At 39.0% G+C, this 24243-nt stretch overlaps 1 protein-coding gene across 2 annotated transcripts; it reads left to right on the forward strand.

Moving 5' to 3' along the window:
- LOC147869518 (RING-finger, DEAD-like helicase, PHD and SNF2 domain-containing protein) lies at positions 1–22700 on the forward strand. 2 transcript variants are annotated; one of them, XM_087330385.1, is made up of 19 exons: positions 1–112; positions 216–864; positions 1094–1291; positions 1981–2042; positions 2669–3185; positions 3617–3847; positions 4774–5029; positions 13547–13912; positions 15774–16280; positions 16364–16554; positions 16995–17211; positions 17406–17570; positions 17688–17804; positions 18854–19111; positions 19209–19434; positions 19758–19978; positions 21120–21271; positions 21406–21622; positions 22114–22700. In XM_087330385.1, exons 2-19 carry the CDS (start codon positions 341–343, stop codon positions 22396–22398), a joined length of 4710 nt encoding a protein of 1569 aa, XP_087186511.1. In that variant the 5' UTR covers positions 1–112; positions 216–340; the 3' UTR covers positions 22399–22700. The 2 variants fall into 2 exon arrangements, with proteins under 2 accessions (XP_087186511.1, XP_087186503.1); XM_087330377.1 differs by having other exon boundaries at positions 1–864.
- The last annotated feature ends 1543 nt before the right edge of the window (positions 22701–24243 follow it).

A 24243-nucleotide genomic window follows, 5' to 3' on the forward strand; every position in this document is an offset into this window, starting at 1 on the left:
TTAATCTTCTATTTTGTACATGTCAGTGGAAATGGCCCGGAGAAAGCAGAGGCAACCATCTCAAAACATATCAAAAAAGGTGAAATCAGATGTTGAATCTCCCTCCAAGGAGGTCAGTGCAGTCTCTACAGAAGATGTAAACGCCACACATAATGAAGATGGTGCAATACTCTACTCACCGATTGATGCCTTTGATTCTGTAATTGAAATAGCAGAAGTGGGCTTGCAAGCTATTGTGTATGAACATCCCTTGCCATTTAATGAATTCAAGAGGCAGCATGGCAATAAAGATGATTTAGGAGTGAGACTTTGTTTACCAAAGTTAGAGAAGGATTTTATCATGGGTCTCCGTGCTCTTTCACATGAGGATATTAGAGTGCAAGTCTTCCAGAAACAGGGCAACAAGTATCAGTGCTCAGAGTCGGACATGGCAGTAGATGAAATATTTCGAGTTTCAGTGTCAGGCTATTTAGATGGCCCTAAAGATTCTATTTCTGGGATTGCATACTTGTTTAAGGCTGGCTTTGTAAGTATGAAGCCTTACATTGAAGATGACAGTGGAGATAACATGGATAGTAACGTCGTCTGTTTCAGACTACGAATAGGTCTTACTGAGAAAGCTTTTGACAATAATGATGGACTCCTGGATAGTGGGAAGTCATTATGGAGTAAATGCATGTTGAAGATGATGAAGTGGCTGCGGCCGGAGTTGCATACCAATGAAGCCATTTATGGAATTTCAGCGAATAGAGTAAGCTCTGAGAACTCTTTGCAGGACTGTGAAGGTTCTCCTTCTGGTCCAGATTATGCATCCCAGCAGGAATTTGATTCCTCATCTTTGTACGAGGCGATAAAACCAGACCAGTAAGCTCAATGTGTCTTTATTTGAGCAGTTGTATGTCTTTGTGCATGTGTGGCATTTGTTCTTGCATGCAACACACAATTCATCTGCTCATTGCTCATTATACCCATTTCTATGGAGTTTAGGCTTGGTTATGCTTCTGATTTTGACATGGAATGTTAATAAAAAGCCGTTGTTTAAGTCTCAGATACATATTAGTTATCATGATTCATTTATATTGCTTTCATACAGGAATGGGCCAGTTTTGTCTACAGCTCCTGGACAACTGCGTGCAAAACTGAGGCCTTATCAGAGTAGGGCTGCAAATTGGATGATCGGCCGTGAAAACCTAGGTGGCAGTCAGCTTGTTAGTGACACTATGAAATGGCCTTTTTGTTCGCAAGTTGTATCATTAGATAAAAAATCGGTCTTTTACTATAACCCTCTCAGGTTTGTTTATTCTTTATCAGCAGTTTTCTCTTTCATGATTGTCATCTTTCAAATAACGGAGTTTGGAAATTTGCCTACTTCACTCATCTTCAGATGTCATGATTGAATACTATGATTTCTGCTCATCATCCTGCCTCCCTGAGACGCATAATTAGCATTCATATCTCCAAATGACATTAGCGTTCATTATCTCTGGTGAAACTCTAGAAATAGGATATTTACCTTGACCATCCAAAATGGATCACTTATATATGATTGTAAGTGGTAAGTAATCCCATTAGCCATCTAAATTGTATGGTCTAAGTCAACGAAGAATCACAAATAGTGATGTCATTTAGAATTTTGCATCTTTATTCTTTACTCAGAGTTGGGTGATGCCCTTTAAAATTTCTCATCTTTGTTCTTTACCCTGAATTTCTGGAAAAGGAATCCCATTAGCCATTTAAATAGCATGATCAAGTTAACAGAAAATCTCAAATAGTGATGTCATTTAGATTTGTTAGTTAAATATTCAAATGAATAGATGCAGGTTGGTGTAAACTCTCATGTATATATCAACCTACACCTACTCATCTGAATATCAAACTTCAGATTTTTGCCCTCAAATTCCTTGTTCATATAACTGTCTATGTTCATGAAGTATTTGGAATGATTAGGATCTAATATATTGCATCTTGTTCATTTCCTAGTGGTGTTGTTTCACGAACTCCATTTGAGGGCTTTCCTGACATTCGAGGGGGCATCCTTGCAGGTCAATCTCCTTGTTGCCATGTAGTACAAATAGTATTAGATGAATGCTGGCTATGCCGGCAACATTCTGACTTATATAAATGTGTTTTATGAATGTTCCATTGCTTTCAACTCTCTTTTAAGGTTTAGATTCATTCACTTCTTAATTCCTATTTTGGTCTTATAAACACCACTTTATTTAAATGTATGATTCTCCAAGTGGTTTTCCTGTGTACATGCGTTTTTCTCACTTGTTGATATTTTAGACCTGGTATAGGGGGTTTGTCATATCTGTGTATCTTCGTCTTTCCCGTTTGCACCAGGCTCTGAAGTATAGAAAGATACTATCATTATTGGTTCTCTTTATCTTATCACAACTATTCTTGTGATGAAAAAGTTTCCATGGAGGTGATCATCCCCTGATTTATGCGAGTTGTTGAGATGGATTTTCTAATTAGTTTCTGGCTTGCTGTTCTTGGTACACGCATTCATGTATTGGTTGCAGAAAGTAAGAAATCATACAAATAAGAAATTCAGATCTAAATCTGCAGTTTTACTTAAAGTTTTAACTAGTTTGAACAAATCATTACAGACAGCTTCAAATGAGCTTTTTAGTGGGGCGTCAACTAATCCTTATTTCCATTTTAGATGAGATGGGTTTGGGCAAAACTGTTGAACTTCTTGCATGCATTATGTCCAACTCCTACACATCGTTGAACTCTGAGCCAGATCAAGCCGCACAAAATGCTGCCAAAGAGCTGGAGGAAAAACTAAGGAAGCGGAAACAAGAACGAATTGATTGTCCATGTGGAGCATATGATAAAGAATCTTATGATGGGATATGGGTGCAGTGTGATTGCTGTGATGTTTGGCAGCATGCATCTTGTGTTGGATTTGGCATGGAGTTTGAGTATGTAAAGAACTTTGAACGAGAAATTTATTCAAAAGGCCGAAAGTCAAAGTTGCACTCAGCAAGAGAAAAGTCAAAGAGGGTTGCAGAAAGAATGACTTCAACTAGGGAACTAAGGCATTCTGTGAATGAGGATTATGTCTGCGGTTCTTGTTCACGATTAATTGGAAGTGTGGAAGTTCATGGCATTTCTCGTGCTACATTGATTGTATGCCCTCCATCAATTTTGAGACAATGGGAGGAAGAAATTTCTAGGTATGTTCTACAATGGTTTCCCGGAGCTCTGTGGAGGGACCATGGAAATGTAAGAATTTGCAAGGGTTGCTGAGGATTTTATCATCTTTATCACCTTTTTCATTTTGAAAATAATGCTTGAACACCACTTTTGATCACTTGCATGAAACGAAGCTGTGAATACCTTCCTCAAAGAAAATTAATACGGCTGTATTAGTTTTGTTGGTGCAATTTTTTATTTTGCTAGTCAGGTTAATGGTGATCACATTGTTCAAGCAGGATATTGAGCAACTATCAGTGAATCTAATCCTGTGATATAGCAGGCCTCAGCCTAACAGATAGACTGAAAATATCATAACTTGTAGATTTATGAACTTGTCTTATAGCTACATGCACATGCCAGCTTAATCATATTAACAAAAGTTGACTTTAATCACTTTCTTTTTGGATAGACACACAGAAACAGGGCTTTTGAAGTTGATTGTGTATGAAGGTTTTCAAAGAGGTGGCCAATTGTATTCTGGTGGTGAAGTAAAAAGTTCAAAATATGGCCAGGTGGTTGGTGCACATGAGCTCGCTTCAGCAGATATAGTTTTGACAACATACACCACTCTTCAAGCTGATCTTTCACATGATACAGATGGGGACGATACATCACAACGCTCTTTACGGCACACCAAAAGGTATTTTGTATTGAGCATCCTTATATTTTTCAATAGTCCAGCATATGAAAAGGAATGCCAATTTGTGAGATTGGAAAATATTTTATATTTTCTTATTGGTATATGAGGCAGGTTGAGTAGATTTTCATGTAATGAAAAAGGTTGTGTGATTCTAACTTGTTAAAATAATTAAAGAGTGATTAGGATGTGCGTGGTTAGTATGAGATAGACAAAATGAGAAGTATGTGTGCGAGAGATGCATACACAATATGTGAGGATACAAGAATGAGCAAAAGCTACATTTTGTATTGCTCAAAAAGGTGTTTATATAGGTATTGCCACTGTTTATATAGATTTAACATAGGTATTGCTACTGTTTCTCATCACAATCTATGCTTACTGTTTAAGCTTAACCGTCAGAGCCTGTCAAGCTTTGTGTCAGTTTACAGCACCATCAGCATCATGCTTCACTTTGTACACCCACTTGCACTTGATGTTTTCCATGTGGTAGTGACTAAATCTCACATCTGGTTTTCTCCTAATGCTTTCATTTCTTCCTTAATTGCTTTGTCCCATTCATGTTTCCCCTAAGCTTCTTCATCGCCTGTTGGTTCAGTCTTACCTCGATGTTCTATGCAATGTGTATTAATTCAGTCTTACTAACGAGGACTGCTATTGTTGGATATGAAGACCTGGAGTTATAGATGTTTCATTTCATAATTTGAAAAGTGGAGTGGATTTGTATGCACATGTGTCCATAGGTATCCCGTTGTGCCAACTCCACTAAAGTTTGGTTGAAGTGCATTACATTGTAATTTAAAGAGTGGAGCTAATTGTTTCACTTACTAACGAGGACTGCTATTGTTGGATATGAAGACCTGGAGTTATAGATGTTTCATTTCATAATTTGAAAAGTGGAGTGGATTTGTATGCACATGTGTCCATAGGTATCCCGTTGTGCCAACTCCACTAACACGAATGAAGTGGTGGCGAGTGTGCTTGGATGAAGCCCAAATGGTGGAGAACAGTTCAGCACGAGCTACAGAAATGGCCAAACGATTAAATGCTGAAATACGATGGTGTATAACAGGAACACCTATTCAACGTAGTCTTGATGACCTGCATGGGCTTCTTAGATTCTTAAATCTACAACCTTTCAACAATCTCTTCTGGTGGAATAAGATAATAAAGGAACCATATGAGGTTAGTAATTTATCTCACTACATAAACTAGCTCTTATATTTCTGTATAAATATATTTGGCAAAAAATGCATTTTTAAATTTTTGTGGTACATCAACCTTTTTTGGTATGCTTTCATATTATCCATTTATATATAGTGGGTTTATTGTTAATGGCAGTATAATAGCCAAATATTTGATGATAACATTGAATACTTGATTGTGTAATGTGGTTCAATAAGTTTTGCATGATGCTAAGGTGATTAATGCATGTAATTCAACATGCAGAGGCATAAAAGGTAGGTAGGGGTGTAAGTATAAACTTCACTTGGATGATGACATAAAAGGCCGACTCCTTCCACCTTGTATCCTAGTGTGAACCTGTCTAAAGAGTTAGGGCTTAATATATAAGCAATAACTTAACGTTGTAAACAGAAGACTTCTTGTATTTTGAGTCTCAGAGAGAGAGAGAGAAAGAAAGAAAGATATATTAACGTCTTTTAAGAGGCCAAAATGGCCTATAAGACCGAATAAGAGATTACATCTTAAATGTTTTCTCGTCTTTGAGAACAAATCAAAATAAAGTAAATATTACACAATAAATATAAAAGTAAATAAGATGAAGAGAAAAGAGACGAGAGAATCTGGTTTTTGGCACATGCGAGATTCTCAAGTTAGGTGTATTGTAGCCTTTGTCTCCGAAAGATCTCTATTATAGGTCGATCTAGAATGGAAATGTCTCCAAAGCGAGGGAAGCACCTACGATGGCTTTAGATAATGGCTTTTGTTTGTCGATGACAAGGGTGTCGGGGTCGTGGTCCATGGGGCCGGGGCTTACGTGCACGGCAAATTGCCATTGCCCGATCAATCGTAACCCCTTTGTTATATCCTGGTCTGGATCCCATTTCTGTATCCTGGGGTTGATTTCTAGCATTAGGAGTGATGGAGCTAAAGAAAGTTGTGATTGTTCTTTGTGGATGAGCTTGTGTGGCTGTATTCATCAACAACTTTTCCCGATGTCTCTTGAGCTCGAGCAAGAAAAGTCCTAGGCATCTTTGGTCCTCATATTCCATTACCTTGCGTAGTGGGCCAAAGCCTTGTTTAAAGAGGCAATGGTATCTCCCTCTGATTTCATAAAAGACACTACAATGACAAACGTAGTGTTCTTCAGATTCCACTCCTTGATGACACAATTGGCAAATTCTCTCTTCTAGAGGTAGTCGTGTATATCTGCCCACCTCAATCTGTAGCTGATGTGATGAGGTTCGCAGCTGCCCTATCACACTACGCAGCGCATAGGATAGATGTATGTCCATATAAGGTGGCCTTATGACAAATCCATCCTCCGATGTATGTAAGAAGTGTGTCTTATAGTGGGCCATCTTTGTACCAAGTGCTATTTTGGGGCTGATCCATGTTATCTTGTTTTCTAAGTTAATAATATCAGTTCGGATCACTCTATTCTTTTCCACTTTGGTCATATTGAGATGGGGACAGTGCATTTATTGGAACGGGGGTAGTGCATTTATACTCATGCCATGTGACTCGAACCATTGCTGCATTTCAGCATACCAACAATGAGTGTCTCCATTTTCAGCCAATTGTCATGATGACATAAGTGCCAACCTTGGGTACCTTCGTTTAGGGAGCTCCCAAAGACGTTGGATAAATGTCACTGATCGGAACAATGCCTCGGTTATTATAGGTGCTGCTCCCATCTCTGCCCGGATTATATCGTGGGGCACCGATGCTTTGCTCCTTATCATGCGAGCAATCATTGACACTAAAGGTCTCTCTAAATCTTTCCAATGGTTTGCCTTGTTAAGACTCGGTCCCCATGTCTCTACTCCATAGAGAAGAGTTGGTGTGACAAGTGTATCAAATAACCACAGCTTAGTCCGTGGCTCTTGGAACTGCAAATGTGCACATTGTCTTTCGAGAGCACCCAGGGCTGCATATCCACGAGAAAGTCGGGCACAAGCGGCCTCCTGTAAGGAGAACCTAGGTCCTGTAAATGTTACTCCTAGGTATGTGTAGGAGCGTGTGTGTTCCACCTTTTCCTCTCCCAAGAAGAATTCTGGTTCTGATCTTGTTACCCATGCTTGGGTGGTGTTAAACACCATCACTTTAGTTTTATTCATGTTGATTGATAAACCTTTGTCTGTACAAAATAGTTTTAAGGCATTTAGATGTCTTTGTAGTCCTTCCGGAGAGTCAGAGATCAGCACAATATCATCAGCATATAGTAATATCTGTATAGCTATACCTGCTAGGTGTGCTCCGGAACCACCAAATCTCTCTATGTACTGTGATACCTCATCTATATAGAGACCGAAGAGTGTGGGGGATAGTGGGCATCCTTGTTTCACGCCAATTGTGCTGGCCACCGCCTCTGACAAACCCTTAGGAGACCGAACTTTTCCTGAAACAGATTCATAGAGTGCATAGATTCCCCATTGCATATCTATAGGAACACCAATGGCCTCTAGCCGCTGCATAAGCCGAGCACGTGGCACAGTGTCAAAGGCTTTTCGAAAATCCACAAAGCAGCAATAAATCCTCTTATTGTGGGCTCTGCCCTCCTCAATAAGGGCCCGGAGGGTGAATATGTGATCCAAAGTTGTGAAACCCTTCCGAAAGCCTGCCTGTCCAATTGAATGGCAGCCATTTTGCTCTGCCCATATACTCAATTCTGATTCCAGAATCGAGCCATATAGTTTAGCCAAGTAATGGCCAATCATGATTGTCCTATAGTTGCTTGGCATCATGGGGTCTCCACTCTTAAGGATTGGCACAATGGTATGCTGAGTCCATGTAGTAGGAAAACCTTCGCACATGGCTCTATTAAAGATGTGTGCTAACAATGGGAGCAAGGTGTCACGGGCATAGATAAAGTGTTCACCCACCAAGCCATCATGATCTTGGGCCTTCCCGAATTGTAGCCTATCAATGGCATTTCTTACATTTTGTGGTGTAAAGAAGGTTGATTCATGTGGGCGTGAGGCATTCGGGTGGGGAAGAGGAGGTTGCCCCGGGGTATCATATAGGACCTTTGCATATTCGTGCCACACCTGAGGTGAGGTCAGTTGTGTGGTGGGTTGCCTCTCATTAAACATTTTCCATGCTCTTTTACTCTCTCGTCCTAGAAACAAGCGATACAGATGATCTTCAAATTTAGCCAAATACAATCTCTTCTTCCTCCTTACGAGGCATTGGAAGGTTGCTCTCGCTTGGTTGTATGTATAAATGCCCCGAGTTATATCAAGTTGCAAGCATCTCCTTGTATCACGACAATGAATAACGAAAGCTTCCATTAGAGCTGAAACTGTGTCTACGTTTCCATCATTTTCTTTTGTCATATTCTTTGTGTTGTTTACCGGGCACATAACCTACAGTTCCTTTCTTACTTCCACGCATACATTCCTTCAAGTGGTATCAAAGCGACTTGTTCTTCAGCGGCAATGAAAGCAATAGAGGAAACTGAAAAAGAAGACAAGGTCAGAAAAATAAATCTCACTTTTGAAAAAGAACATGGCTTCAACATCCAAAACAAGAGTTGAAATCCGAAAGTTCGATGACAAAATTTTTGCCTTGTGGAAGGAGATGATGCAGGATGTGCTGATCATCAGAAGACAAGTCGAAGCCATTCGACACAACGAAAAACTCGCTTCGATGACAATCGAAGAGTGGAGATCCATAGACGAAATCGCGCACTCCACCATCCGAATGCACCTGGCCGAAAATGTCTACTTCAGCATGGCCAAGGAGACAACAACTTTCTCATTATGGGAGAAGTTGCAAGTAGTGTACGAAAAGAAGTTCTCGTCGAAACTCATATAGATTCGACATCAATTCAATATGAAGATGAGAGAGTCGGATCCTACAACCTCCCACATCAACACCTTTAGCCAGGTGTTGTCTGAACTCTCCTCCCAAGGGATTAAGTTTGAAGAAGTTAAAGCCCTGGCCCTCCTATCGAGCTTGCCGGCGAGTTGGGAGGTATTCTGCACGACATTTGCCAATAGTCGTCCAATCCTAAATCTAGATGAGACGATCGGCCAAGTCCTCACCGAGGATATTCATCGAAAATCGATGGGACTCACCATTGACAAATCGGCAGAAGCCCACCACTCAACTGGGTCGATCGATTGACCGAGTCGATCGAGAGAATAAGCTGACCGAACCGGTCGAAATCATAGTCGATAAAAAACGAGGGGGGACCGACAACGATCGAAGTTGAGAACGAGTTGATCAGGCGAATTCTGCACCCACTGCAAAAAAGCCGGTCACAATGTTTCCGATAGCTGGTCGATCAAGAGGAAAGAGAGTGGTCGGTGATCCGAGCGGAATTGAGGATGATCCAACTTGAATCACTCTCCAGTTGGCAACCAAGTCAATGTTATCGACACCCGATCGGGAGAAGTTCTCTCCTTAGAGAACTCGATGATCGGAGAAGTCCTCTACAGTGCGCAAGACGCGCACACGTGGTGTTGGACTCCGAAGCCACATTTCACGTAACCCCGAACATTGAATGGCTTTCGAACTATTCAGACGACACCAACGGCATAGTCTGACTCGGAAATGGGCAGGAGTGCGTAATCGCAGGGATCGGAGAGGTCTCCATCCAACTGGTGAATGGCAACATGATCACCCTGCACCAAGTTCGGCACGTACCCGATTTGAAAAGGAGTCTGGTCTCCATTGGCATGTTAGCCGAAGACGGGTACCGAAGGACTCTAAATGAGTCGGCATGGATGATCAACCGAGGAAATCTAAGAATTAGAAGTGGACACAAGTACATCAACTTGTACCCAATGATGGCGATCAATCCGGAAGGGCTTGTGAACGTAGCTGAAAAGACTGACCCGAACTTATGGCATGGCCTACTTGGCCATATGTCTCAAGCCGAACTCGATCGGCTGATGGCGGTCGGCTACATCCCGAAACTGCAAGCAAAGACAGACTTCTGCGAGCATTGTCGATACAGGAAACAAACCCGCACCGCAGTCCACACTCTTCATTATGAGACGATACGTCAGTCCCTAGAGTTCGTGCACACAAATATATGTGGGCCGATGCCCAAATTATCTCTAGGTGGATCCCGGTACTTCATCACGTTCGTCGATGATTGTACACGGAAGGTCTGGGCCTATTCGATTAGGTCAAAAGACGAAGCGCTCAAGATCTTTGCTCGATGGTTAATCGAAGCGGAGAACGGTCGGGACATAGAGTGAAGACACTCCGTTCCAACAACAGAGGCAAATGTACCTCCCGAGCCTTCAAGCAAAACCTGTCCGACAAAGGGATCCGGCATCAAAAGACCGTTCCATACACACCCATGGAGAATGGAGTGGCAAAACGAATCAACCGAACGATCCAAGAGAAGGCGACGACAATGCTCCAACAAGCTAGACTGAAGCTGGAGTTCTGGGCTGAAGCATTGCAGACGGCAATATATTTGATAAATCTATCACCATTGAAAGGCAATCAGGCTCGAAGTGCCACAGGCACTATGGTCAGGCAAACAGCCGACCTACGAAAGGCTTCGAATTTTCGGATGCGAAGCTTACGCATTTATCCCTAGGGAGAAAAGGACCAAGGTGGCACCCCATGCAACAAAATACAGATTTCTCGGTTATGGAACCGATGGGGATTTCGGCTATCCCCAATGGGACCCGGAGAATCGGAAATTGATCCGAAGCAGTGACATAGTCTTCAATGAAGACTCTATCCTCTCTAAGCGGAACTAGCAGAAATTAGTGGGCAAAAAGGTCTCTTTCGAAATCGACAGAGAAGTCGTAGAAAGATTGACCCAATGGGCCGAATTAGAGATTTGACAAACAGTAGAACTTGACCAAGCCGACAATACACCTGCCGACTCTGAAGTCAGCTTGTATGTCGATTGAAAAAAAACCTATACGGCTTAAAATAAGCGCCAAGGATGTGGTACCAGAAGTTCAACTCCTACATCCGACAACTCGGCTACAACTGGTTCGATTCCGACCCATGTTTATACACTCGGCAATTGGCTGACGAGTCCTGTATTTATGTGATCCTATATGTCGACTACATGCTGATTGCAGGGAGCAATCAAGCCGAATCGGAAAGCTAAAGCGGAGCCTTCACGACAAGTTTGCGATGAAAGAACTCAGACAAGTCCGACAGATAATGGGCATGAGGATCGAGCGAAATCGGAAGACAAAGACTCTCCAACTCTCCTAGTCTGACTACATCTGAAAGGTGCTGAGGCGCTTCAATATGGAGAACGCGAAGCCAACACCAACTCTGCTTCCAACGTCGATCCGACTATCAAACAAAGACTATCCTTCGACGGACAAGGAGAGAGAGCTCAATGGAAAGATACCCTACACATCGCTAGTATGAAGTATCATGTACGTGATGGTGGCGACCATACCTGATCTTGCATATGCCGTGGGGGTCGTCAGCGGTATATGTTGAATCTAGGACAGAAGCATTGGGAGGCCGTCAAACACATTTTCGGGTACCTAAAAGGAACCGAAGATGCACAACTGACTTTCGGATCGGCAAACCTGGTTGAAGTCGAAGGCTACACCGACTCCTACTACGCCGGGAATTCGGATATTCGGAAGTCGACATCAGGTTACATCTTCACCTACGGTGGCAGCGCTATATCATGGAGGTCAAAGCTCCAACAATGCACTACCTTGTCTACCACAGAGGCCGAGTACATATCAGCATCGGAGTCAGCAAAGGAAGCGATCTGGCTGTACCGACTAATTGCCGACTTTTCGGCTACAAGCTGAATCGATCAACCAGTGCATACCATCTATTGCGACTCACAGAGCGCAATACACCTCATCAACAATCCTGTTTCTCACGTGAAGACAAAACATATTGAGGTGTGGTATCATCACATCCGGGAGCTGATAACCGAAAAGAAGCTCAAACTTTGGAAGATCGACATCGAGGTGAACATCGCTGATTGCCTGACGAAGCCACTCCTAGATCAACGCTTCGGAATACTAAGGACAAAGATGGGACTACGACAAGCAACCGAGTAGAAGAAAGCCGAACAAGGAGTAGAAGGGAAGTCGAAAACTGAACAGAGCAGATTCACGAGAAGAGCGCAATCGACATGTTCGGAAACACAAGAGGCTGAAGAAATAGCACTGAGCGAGGATACAGACCGGAAAGGAAACGATCGAGAGGCGAACGAACTCGGATACAGATCGAGGATCTAGTGAGGAACACAGGAGCAGAAACAAGCGAGCTACGAACAATCGACACAAGGCCGAAGTCGAGAATTGGACACAAGCCGACTTCAATATTCGGACCAATTCGAACGAAAAACAATTCGGACAAGTCGATTCAACCGGCTCGAACCAGCCTTACCTTGAGGCTAGGCAAAGTAGGCTAATACCAAATTTACCCTTACCAACTCGGCTTTATGCTGATTGACTTGTAATATAAATTTAGGTTAATTTTGTAATCTAGGTTTACGGTGGAGATAACCCCAATCACTTGTACATGTAGGAAAGAGTAGTCCTTTTACGGGGGAGTGTGTTGGCATAAAAGGCCGACTCCTTCCACCTTTTATCCCAGTGTGAACCTGCCTAATGAGTTAGGGCTTAATATATAAGTAATAACCTAACGTTGTAAAAAGAAGACTTCTTGTATCTTGAGGCTCTAAGAGAGAGAAAGAAAGAAAGATATATTAACTCCATGGGGCTGGGGCCTACGTGCATGGCAATTTGCTATTGCCCGATCAATTGTAACCCCTTTGTTATTTCCTGGTCTGGGGCCCATTTGTGTATCCCGTGATGGAGTTGTAGCATTAGTAGGAGTGATGGGGCTAACGAAAGCTTCCATTAGAGAGAGAACAGTGAATAACGAAAGCTTCTATTAGAGCTAAAACAGTGTCTATGTTTCCATCATTTTCTTCTGTCATATTCTTTGTGTTGTTTGCCAAGCACATAAACTACAGTTCCTTTCTTACTTCCGCACATACATTCCTTCATTTACAGAAGTGCAAAAAAATAGTCCAACATACCATCAGAGGAGGATAAATAATAGAAATTGCTTGATATGGAGCGACAAAGCTACAAAATGTACTAGATTAGAAGTTGGTATAGAAATATGGAGCAACAAGAATTTGACATTGTACTAGGTAATAATTATAATATAATAAAGCTTGTTTTAATAATGTTTGTATCCTATAGTGATGCTCTCATGTTACAACTTTCAAATATCCCTGCAGCCAATCTTGTTAATGATTTTCACATGCAGTTTGATTCCACATTTAAGGCTTAGATTAATACAGTTTTAGCAAATTAGCACCTCACTTGAAGCCTTCATATGATGCCCACAGAGTTGTATTCTTCTGGGAGTTATTTAGTGAATAAATATTTCGTAATGCATGCTATTTAGAACTCAGTATTTTTTACATACATAGGCCATACATGTGTATTGTCTCTGCGTTTTTGAGGATTCACATCTGTTTTGAAAGAATTGCATGGATGGAGCAATTCTAGTATGTCTAATTATGGTTTTTGGAAACAGAAAAAGGAATTGGGACCAGTATCTTTTACACATAATTATCTGAAACGATTCATGTGGCGAACATCCAAAATCCATGTACTTCATGAACTTGGATTACCACCACAAGAAGAGCTTTTAACCTGGTTACAGTTCTCTCCGATAGAAGCTCACTTTTATCGCCAGCAGCATGAACGCTACTCGAACAAAGCAATGGAGGCAATGGCAGAATCAGCTGCTGAAGAGGACAGAGTTTTGAGCTATACTGAAGCTGCAAAAATCCTTCATCCATTATTAAGTCTACGCCAAGCTTGTTGCCATCCACAAGTGGGGAGTTCAGGGTTGCGGTCTTTGCAAAAATCACCAATGACCATGGATGAGGTTTTGAAGGTTCTACTCATTTCCATTTCCCCCCCCTCTGCTTGAATGGCTTTCCTTGTTAAAAAAAATCATGTAGCTCATTGTCTGTTTGGATTCTGATTGAAAGTGACAGACATGTGCATTTTAATGGGAAGATCTATTTGTGATGGTGATGTAAAGATGTGAATCTATGTACTATTTTGAAAAATGGAAACACCTCTGATCTACACTTAAAACCAAATATATGTGACACATGATGGGTCATAGTCTTTCTGTGTACTTCATTGTTGCATTTATTAAGAAAGGAGGGGAAAAGATATGTTAACATCTCTAAAACACCATAATAGTGTTTTTTCCTTCTTTTGTTCTCTGGTTTTGCTTTTCAGCAGTGCTCGATGTTGGATGGACACCTCTTGATTCTTCTCCTCTAATTTTAGCTGTCTTGCTTTTGCCGAAACCATCTGTAATTTGTGCCACATTCTGCATCCTCTATTTTCATAGAATCGGTCATCTCATTGAGCCTGGCTTTCATCCCAGTGGTCAATGCTTTCCTTGGAGAATGGAATGCATGATATCCCTGCTCCACTCATAGAAAGCAAAGTCTTAATTTTCAAGCATGTTCGGTAATTGAGTATCCTATTTTCTCTTTGCTGCTTGTCTACCTGGTAGCCCCACGTTCACTTGGATTTGTCCACAACATGTTGCAGGGGGGATTTTGATTCACCAGCAAACTCTCATGAATTCCTTTTCCTTGGCTCAGGATTGAGACTTGCATAATTGTGCTGCAGCTCAAAACTTTGCTGATTCATCCAGTTTGGCTCACCCTTGAACTTCAAGGAGTCTTACAGACAATGTTCAGTATAGCTGATCTTTCAATATTCTGTCTTAGTCTCTCATCCCTGAATCTTCTGTTGACTATGAACTTTAGGTTCTTCTTCTATAATTCTAGCTTCTTCTCCATGCTATAGTGCATGTCAACAAATATCGTTTTTCTACCTTAGCTGGGAACCCTCACACTTCTGCCCGTTCTTTCATCCAAGTTGCCAAGTACAACATGTGGAGGGAAAGGTCAGAAACTTGTCTTTCCTTCCAAATAATGCCAGGAAATAAAATTCTTGAACTTCTTGATCCACAATGTTTTGACCATTTTCAAAGTAGAAGATTTCATTGCTTTGCAGGAGTTTCCAAAGGCTAAACAAACTAAAATGTAAAACATTATTAAATGTTCTATATCAAAAGCTTTACAATAGCACTGTGTGTGGGTGAGTCCTATGATGGATAATAATGGCTTTTATGTTTTTGAGATAGTGAGGTTGTGGATGAGGTCCCAAAGGTCGTGGCCATTTTGCATGAGACTATTGTAGGGGTCTCCTGGGTATCTCTTCTAGGGCATGGTGTATTGTGTGTTGAGTTCTTTGGGGACAGATGTGGGTGGAGTGGTATCTATGAAATTTTTTCATTAGGATTTTTTTTGTCTTGTATTGCAAAATGTAGAATGCCATGTGTATAAAAAGCCTCTCTTGCAGCAATTGCACTTGGTTTTATTTTGTTGTAGTTCTTATTTGTACAATGTAGGATTCTATAATCACAAATTACCAAACAGCAGATAAGAATCATCATTCACCTCCTAACTGTCATCCAATATACTTTGTCGCTTTGTCATTATAGAACATCCCTTGCCTCTTGGCTTTATTATGCTATCAAGCTATTGGTAACAGCGGTATGTTCACAGCACAAAGCTGGTAAACCCATCCTTATCATATATCAATAATATGGCTGTTATCCTATTAATGAATTATTATCATATGTTTACGTTTATGTACACATATATTGTTATGCTATCTCATTTTCTTAATTTTTTACTAGGTTCATGTTTTATTATAATCTATAGGTTCTTCTTGAGAAGGCTAAAACAGAGGGTGAGGAAGCCCAAAGAAACTTGATTGGAGCACTGAATGGTTTGGCAGCCCTACTAATGCTAGAGCAAGATGATGCTAGTGCAGTGAAGACTTATCGTGAAGCATTGTCATTAATGGAAGAGAATTCAGAAGAGTTTGATGTGGATCCTTTGCAGAAGCTGCATGTACTTCACAACTTGCATGAGGTTTTAGAAATTCTCAGAAATAAAATTACTTCTGAGTTTTCTGTTATAGATGAGGGACAAAAATCAAACAATGATACTGTTGAAGGTGAATCAGGTCATTTAATTACTGACCCAGAGATGAAAAAGCAAAGACTCGACGATATGTTTGACACAAGTGGAAAAAGTCATGTTCCTAGAACATTAAGAGATGAGCTTTTGCTGCAGCAATGTCGGGAGATTAGCTCAAAGTACATGTTGTCATTTGATGCAAAACTTGCAGCCGCCAGACATGATTATAAGAATGCATACAAACAGGTTTTTTGTTTGTTGAATACTAAGTAAAATTGTTTTGGAGTAAATGATAACTTTGATTCAATGTATGGACTAATTATTGGCAGGTTTGTAAGTTGCGTAAAGAGTTGGAAGATGATCAAGGAGCAATGTGGTGGCTAGATGCTCTAGATTCACTGTCAGATAGCAGTAAACAGGCCGATGACTTTGTGAAAAAGCTTAAAAATACTTTACTAGAAATAGATTACTTGTCATTGTCGAGAACAGGGCATGAAAATGCTTCTAGTTTGGCATTAAGGTAAAGTTCAGCAGCTTTCATGCATATATATCTTGAATGCATTTCTATTGAGATACCATCCAATGAAGAAGCATGTATAGTTTCGTAAGTCATGAGAGTAATTTAGATGAAACATAGTAATTTGACTCCAATTTTATTTGGTTGCTCTCATGAAAAATTTCTTGGTGTGCATAAGTTATGGTAAATGGCATTCTTTCAATTTTTTCTAACTTGAAATTTGCCATCTTCTTATGTTCATCATTTTTCTGTTTTTGATTTTCTATTTTTTGTGAAAGATGACATTACTATGTCATCATGCAATCACCTTACAGGTCTAGAATGGCTGGTGGTGGGAGTCATAATAAAAAAATAGTGTTGTGGCATGGTTATGTATCTTTATTTAAACATCTTTATGTTAGACTCTAGACTGAATGTTTTGACCATCAACTTTCCGTTTACAGGTTCAACGATATAAATGGTCTGAGATATGTTCTTAATAGGGAGATTGATGCCATTTTCTATCATCGAGAGAATCTTCTTTGTATGATGTCTGAGATTGATCAGATGATGGATAATCCAAGTGCTGAAGCCATAACAAGAGCCGGAAATTGCTTGAATTGCAAAAAGCAAAAGAATGGAAGTTTATGTATTCATTGTGAAATGGACAAACTCTATCAGGTTTGTGATCATTTTTACAGTTTTTTAGCATTGCTATCTCTTAGTTATCTCAAGAACGGAATTTTGCACGAGTTTAATGTCATGTGTATTTTCCTTCTCTTCTTTCTTTTTCAATAATGTCGTCCCAATTGGCAATGCAAATGTTTTAGCAGAGGCATATTTAAAAAAATGAAGATATGTATTGCTGAATTCAGATGTATGAAAACCGATTATTTTTGCTGAAATCAAGTGCTGGCAATATTGGTGATGTTGTATCAATTGAAGATGCTTTTAATCTTCAAGAATATAAAAAGCGTAATGCAAGTAATATCTCGGAGGAAGATGGAAAACGCAAGACATCATACACGGGAAATATACAGGTTTTGGTCTAATAGAGAAGGTGTCTTAGAGTGTTGTTTTCATTGAGGATCATGTTAATGCAAGAGTTTTGGGATGCTATAACCTGAATGTGATTGTTATACCTGTGTATGCTTCAGGTTACCCGATATCCATCAGAAGCTGAGGTTATACTCAAATATATAAAAACTAATATGAAACGCAAAATGGGGCCAGAGTTAACTGCTGCTAGTTCCAAACAACTTGAACTGTTTGAAGTAAGATGCATTTGACTATTATTTGCTTTTCTGATTGACGACACTAAATTTAATTTGATGAATTGTAGCTTGTAGATGACACTAAATTTAATTTGATGAATTGATGAAGTAAAATGTGCCCCTCAAAACTTTGGTGTTAAAAATATGGTAATATTCAAAGTTAATTGTCCAGACCTTTGCTTCTCAGATTCCATCACAGCTTATTGTGCATGCCTTGAGAGTAATGGGTACTTGGTAACTGATACACATATTAGTAAGCTCAAGATTTCTATGCTTGTACTTAACCCCTGATGTGGGGTAGTTGTTTACGTGGATCATAACTGAACCCATGTTATGACAACCATTAATGATGCTACTTTCTTTTCAACCTATCTGGTGATGATGTTCTGGCTGCTAGATTGTATATATGCTCCAATTTTCCAATTGATGTAATTAATACAATATCTTTTATAAAAAAGAAAACATGTATGAGATGCTCGTTTGCATACAACAATTGTTGACTCTATGTTAATAACCCCACAAATAGAATGGGGCTCTAAACTACCATCACAAAAATCAAGAGATGGATGATTAAAGACTCACCATCCATGTAATGGCTACTTCCTCTTTGGGATTGTGGGAACTGGTGACTAACTGATCGAATTAGGCCCATTTAATATCACCAGAAAATGATTATGATTTCTAGATTCATCATCATGTGTTATGCAAGGAGTGGAATATCGTGGAAAATATCTTGTGGACGTCAAGTATGAGACTGTTAGTTTTAATCGCACAAACACTTCTGGTCGTGTAAGTGTCAATACTCTTTTTATGTGTTCTGGTATGCTATGTCTTCCATATTCACTTCATGTATGCTTCTAATCTTTACCAGTGATGTATTTTTGTTTTCATTTAGAACCGCATTTTGTTTACTTCATTTAAACCATGGAAGGCTGGAAAAAGAAATATTTAAAAAGCAGATGTATTTTGATATTGAGATATCAACTTGTATTGAATGATATTTGTGAAGTGTAAAAATGGTAATATGGGGGTATCTTTTTAATGATCAGGAAATGCGAAAAGAATATGCTCAAGCTCGTGCACTTGCAGTTTCGCAACACATGGTTTTACTTGCACTTGATGAACTAAATATGGCAAAAACACGTCTGTGTTTGCGCTTTCCTGGTGAAGAAGTTTCCAATGGAATTGAAGACATATTTAAAGTTTACTTGGAGGAAATTCCACAGAAGAATGCTCAGCTCACTGGGGACAAATTTGTATCATTGGACAATTTGCGTCGTGCAAAAGGGCAATTACGGTACCTCAAGGTGAAGTAAACATAACAAGAATAATGTTTCTAGAAAGTGTTTAGATGTTAATGCTTAAAAACAGTTTGGTGATCATAGAACTTGATGTTATTGTCAGGGACTCGCGATGACAAGAGAGAGGCGGAAGGAAACAACACATGAAGATTGCAGCTCTTCCCAATGGAGTGGGAATGAAATACATGTGGCGGGAAAATTTATGAATAAATCTGAAAAGAAGTGCAGATCCTTGAGTGGCAGTGAAGAGGAAAGCTGTCCTGTTTGTCAGGAAACTCTGGGAATGCAGTTCATGATTCTGCCATGTGGTCACATGCTTTGTTGCAGATGTAAGAGAATGCAGTTCTTCTACATAATCTTGACATAGCACCTTTATCCATTCCCAGTATTGCTCAAAGCAGTGCATTTGCGATTAATGACTACAAATTCAACTTCTTTTTGCAAAACATTAATCAGATAATCTGTTACACCTAAGAAAGCATATGTGCAATTGTTCAGAGTGCTCATTCTGAAGATGGAGTGTATAGTTTTCATGCTGAGCATAGATGGTCTCAACGATAATGCACAATGTTAATGTTCATAACATTAAATTGTATTGTCCTTTATCTGATTATGGTTTTTCCATGCTAATAAAAAAGAGAAATCTATGCAGGTTTGCTGATGATTGCAGAAAACAATGCGTCTTCACTCTCAATCCCAGGAACAAAAAGGATATTATGTCCAACTTGCAGATTTCCTACACACATGGAAAATATTGCTTTCATAGACAATGGTGGTTGTAGTACATCTTATTCACTTACCATCAGTAAATTACAAAGTAGAGAATTTGAGACTGAATCTTCGGTATCTGTTAAAGGGTCATACGGAACCAAGGTATGGTTTTATCTTCCCCAAACTAATGTGGCTCAAAGCTATATCTATAATGCTTCTATGTTTTGTTGTTTGTTTGTGTCTTCCCAGAAATGTAAAGAAGGCTCTATTATAATCCTGCAATTAGAAAAATCATTAAAGAATAGAAACATTATGAATAGCTTTGAAATATAAAAGGATATCCATTTCTATCTAGTAACATAATATCTGATAGATAACATTTTGATATTGTTATCCATTTCTCAAATCATCTGCTTGTAACAAAAATCCCATGCACATATTTTTCTCCAAAAACATCATATTTTTGCTCTGTGAAGATGTAAATAAATACTTCATCATTACTTTGGTTTTTTTGAGTTACTCATTTCATACTCCAATCATCATATGGTCATGTCAACTGATCAGTAAAAAATCTTCTTTTGCATTTGACCCCGTAATATACTGACCATCAGAAGGGTTATTAATGTTGACATTCCTGAGAATATGAAAACAGAATATTGATGGCTGATTTCTGTCGCTGTGCCATATTGATATTCTCTCTTGACTTGCTACTTCTACTTATCAAATGTGAATAAATAAACATGAAGGGAGATGAACTAACCCTGTTGACATTGGAAAACTTAGGACTTCGTGATGCAGTTATAAAGTTTTGCTGCCCTCAGCGTTGGGAATTAAAATAAAGACATTCCATGCTTGCTTTCAATTATTCTTTAGTGGTAACCTGAGGATTAGTTGACATAGCTTCAATGAAGGAAAAGTTCTATTTTCATAGCATGTCTTCTTGTCCCAATACTTCGAAAGATTATGTTGCCAATCAAACCTAAAGAATGAAATGAAAAATGATGAATGCATGTTTTGTAATCTGTGTTGATGCAGTCTTTTGGAAATTTTCTTATATTTAGAAAATCATCACATCGTTGGAAGTACTCCAAAACTTTTACATTCCATAACTGTAACAATTTTAAAATGTCCCATATTAGCACAATCAGCGTTTTTTTGTTTGTTGTGGAGTACATGTGGCTTTATTCAACAAATCAAATATTTGTAATAGATTGATTATATATTATTTAAGAGGGGAAGTGCATGACTATATTGTATGTTATCTCTCTCAAGAACTCATGATCCTTAAATTTGATTTATACAGATGGATGCTGTTGTGAAAAGAATTTTGGATGTACAAGAGACTGATGGGAGCTCAAGATTTCTTATATTTTCTACTTGGAATGATGTACTCGATGTGGTGGAGCACTCATTGACAGCCAATAACATCGAGTTTATTCGAGCTAAAGGACGCAGGTATTCTCAGTTTAAATTGCTATAATCTGGAAATTTACTTACCAATATTTTAACCATCACCTGATCACTTTGAGTGATCAATATTCATCCCCATTGTATAATCGTGTTTTTGTAATGTGATTATAATTGTGTAGGAAATTAGACGAAGCAATCAAGAAGTTTAAAGAGGACAATACATCTGCTCGCATCCTCCTTCTCTTGATCCAACAAGGAGCTAATGGGCTTAACCTCACAGAGGCGCAACATGTTATTCTGATTGAGCCATTGCTAAATCTTGGCGCTGAAGCTCAAGCTATTAACCGTGTCCATAGGATTGGACAAAGACGTGCAACATATGTACACAGGTTCCTGGTGAGTGTCTACATTGCTAACAAAATTTCTGTCTTTTTCATCTTTCTTTCCTGCCCTATTGGATTTATCCTTGTGGAAAAATATCAAACATACATGCCCGTACATTGCTGGATAATTATTAAAACAAACATATGCAAACCCCAACTTTTTAAAAATTTCCAGAATACTGCTATGGTAATAACACAGGTGTGTTCTCATAATTTCCCAAGCTTCTGATTCTGAAACTATCCGACAATTGCATTTAGGGGGATGTAATAGACTACAGTAGTTTTGGGGGATGTAATGAAAATTTAAAAGGTAATCTGTACAGAGGTTTGCCTTGATAAACAAAAAATATACTACTAGTCATGTATGATGATTACAATTTTCTATGAGCAACCATGATATTATTATAAAAATAGGCATTGCATATTGACAAGATATATAGTACATACCCAGAATGCAAAAAAACACCTGCCATGAGTTTCTCCAAATACTAAGTTTTCAATCAGATCAAGGACACCGTGGAAGAAAGCATCTACAACTTAAGTCAGGTGAAATCGCAACAGATATCATCTGTTGCACTGAAGAAGAATCAAGAGATATCAGCGTTGACTGTGAAGGATCTCAAGATGCTTTTTAAGAGGAACAACAATGAATATCAGCAGCCCGAGATAACAAACAGTATTGTGGAACAGACATTTGATCATGCAATACTTAACTTGAGGGAGCTTCCACCATCACTTGCAGCAGCTGCAGCTGCTGAGGCTCGATTAAAGAAGACCGCAAGTGAGTAATGTATCATTGCATGTAATGTACAAAAGCACTCTGTTTCTTTTTTCTGAATTTGTTCAAAGTGGCCTAGATAGGATTTTGCTTTTAGCAATAATAATGATTGTTGTTACCAATGAGTCTAATATATATGCAATTGATATTGAGATCAATTGAGCATATGGAAGAATCATATTGATGGGTAGCTTCTCAGGCCTTTCAGTGTATAGGGGTTTGTAGTAATGCATTCTTATCTGTGTTGCGGTTTAACCAATACTAGGTATCAATATGTTTTTTGTAACAAATCCATTTGTACATTATTGTACGACATATCTATTGTTTCAATACATTTTTTGTAACAAAAATTCTGTCAACTTTTTAAATCAGAATGCCTCTTCTTTGAAAGAATATAAATTGCTTTACAGTTATTTGCTCATAGGTATCGTGATCAAAGAATTATTTGTAACAATGTCTTTGTGTGTCCTAAGTACTAAAATTTGCACGCTGGAAAAAGTAGTTTCTTATTCAATGGCAATTCATAAAGTAGTTTCCCTGTCACGTTATATCGTGCAAATGTTTGCTATGGAGTTGCTTCTTTAATGGCCCTAAGTCCACCCGACCCTCAGTTCATCTATTAACTTCTTTGCTCTTTGCTTTGAAAATTCATTGTTGTGAGTTATAATCTCAATACCCTGGTTGTTATTGTGTATATGTAACAATCAGGGTTCCTTCTCAACAATACTCAATAACTTTTTAACTTGAAATTTGGGGAAACGTTACTTCCATCATCTATGTTGGCATGGCATCATTACGATGATGTGTGATCCATCAACAATGCTAAATCATTAGGGATTGAAACCTTACGAGTGGATCAATGAGACTACCCAAATGGCATATTTATTGATGGTATGATTCACTTTACAAATTCTTGTATTTGAGTGTTGTGTCTCATATCATTCAACAAATGTAAGAGTTTCTTGTTCATTTCATATTTTGGTTTGCTTTTTAGGGTAATACCAGTTGAACACTGAAACTACGCTAGCATTGCATGTGTTTGTTATTTTCTTGCTTCTATTTTTTTTATCTCAGCTTCTTTGCTTTCTGATGCAGATCTGTTTTGTTAATTCCTTAAGCATATGATTAATAAGAGAGGGGAGCATGCATTCATGGCCATTTCTTCTGACATTATGGTTCCATCCCATGCTGAAACGAGAATACTATCCAATGGCATGGCGATCACAATCCATCTGCACCTTGCCTTTTCTTATGAAGGTCACATACATCATGGTTCCTTTCATGAATATTTTCATATGATACAATTGAACAACGATAATAGATTACCATCTACATGTCACATGCATGTATATTCCATAAATGTTTCATTAGATTGTAGAAAGATAATAGATTACCACCTGCATTTGACATGCATGTATATGAGAAAACATCAAGTGCATTTCTGAAACCCAAGGATGCAAAAGTGAATGCAACAATGATTTGCTGAACTTTATGTCGAAAACTTCATGCGTAATTATGAATATGAAAACAAGGTTCTTTGAATGTCATGCTCTTATCTAAAAATTCCTCCTTTTTCCTGTAGAGTTATTATGCTATGCAAAAAAATTAAAATAACGCGTCTTTGTAACCATGTAGATGTTTACTGCCTTACTAGCACAACCATACTCATTGTCCTTCCATATCATTAGAAGCCTTTTCTCTCCTGCCACATTTTTGCAGTTCTTTTCTTCTCTAATATGAAGGAATGAAGGACCAACTTCTTTGTTTGACCACATTCTGGATTGGTCCCTCTGGCTTCATTTTGTTCTCTCAAGGAAGAATGAGGCCCATATCTCTAGCACCTCAGTTCAATATTA

The sequence above is a fragment of the Azolla caroliniana genome, unplaced genomic scaffold, assembly GCF_043228905.1.
Source record: "Azolla caroliniana isolate FFs.n. ecotype wild unplaced genomic scaffold, voAzoCaro1.0.p SCAF_1, whole genome shotgun sequence".
NCBI lineage: Eukaryota > Viridiplantae > Streptophyta > Polypodiopsida > Salviniales > Salviniaceae > Azolla > Azolla caroliniana.

Coding starts and splice junctions, on each gene's coding strand:
- LOC147869518 (XM_087330377.1), top strand. CDS start 20: ATGTCAGTGGAAATGGCCCGGAGAAAGCAGAGGCAACCATCTCAAAAC. Junction 2,043..2,668: donor TCGAGGGGGCATCCTTGCAG/GTCAATCTCCTT, acceptor TTTCCATTTTAG/ATGAGATGGGTTTGGGCAAA. Junction 16,555..16,994: donor GCTTCTAGTTTGGCATTAAG/GTAAAGTTCAGC, acceptor TTCCGTTTACAG/GTTCAACGATATAAATGGTC.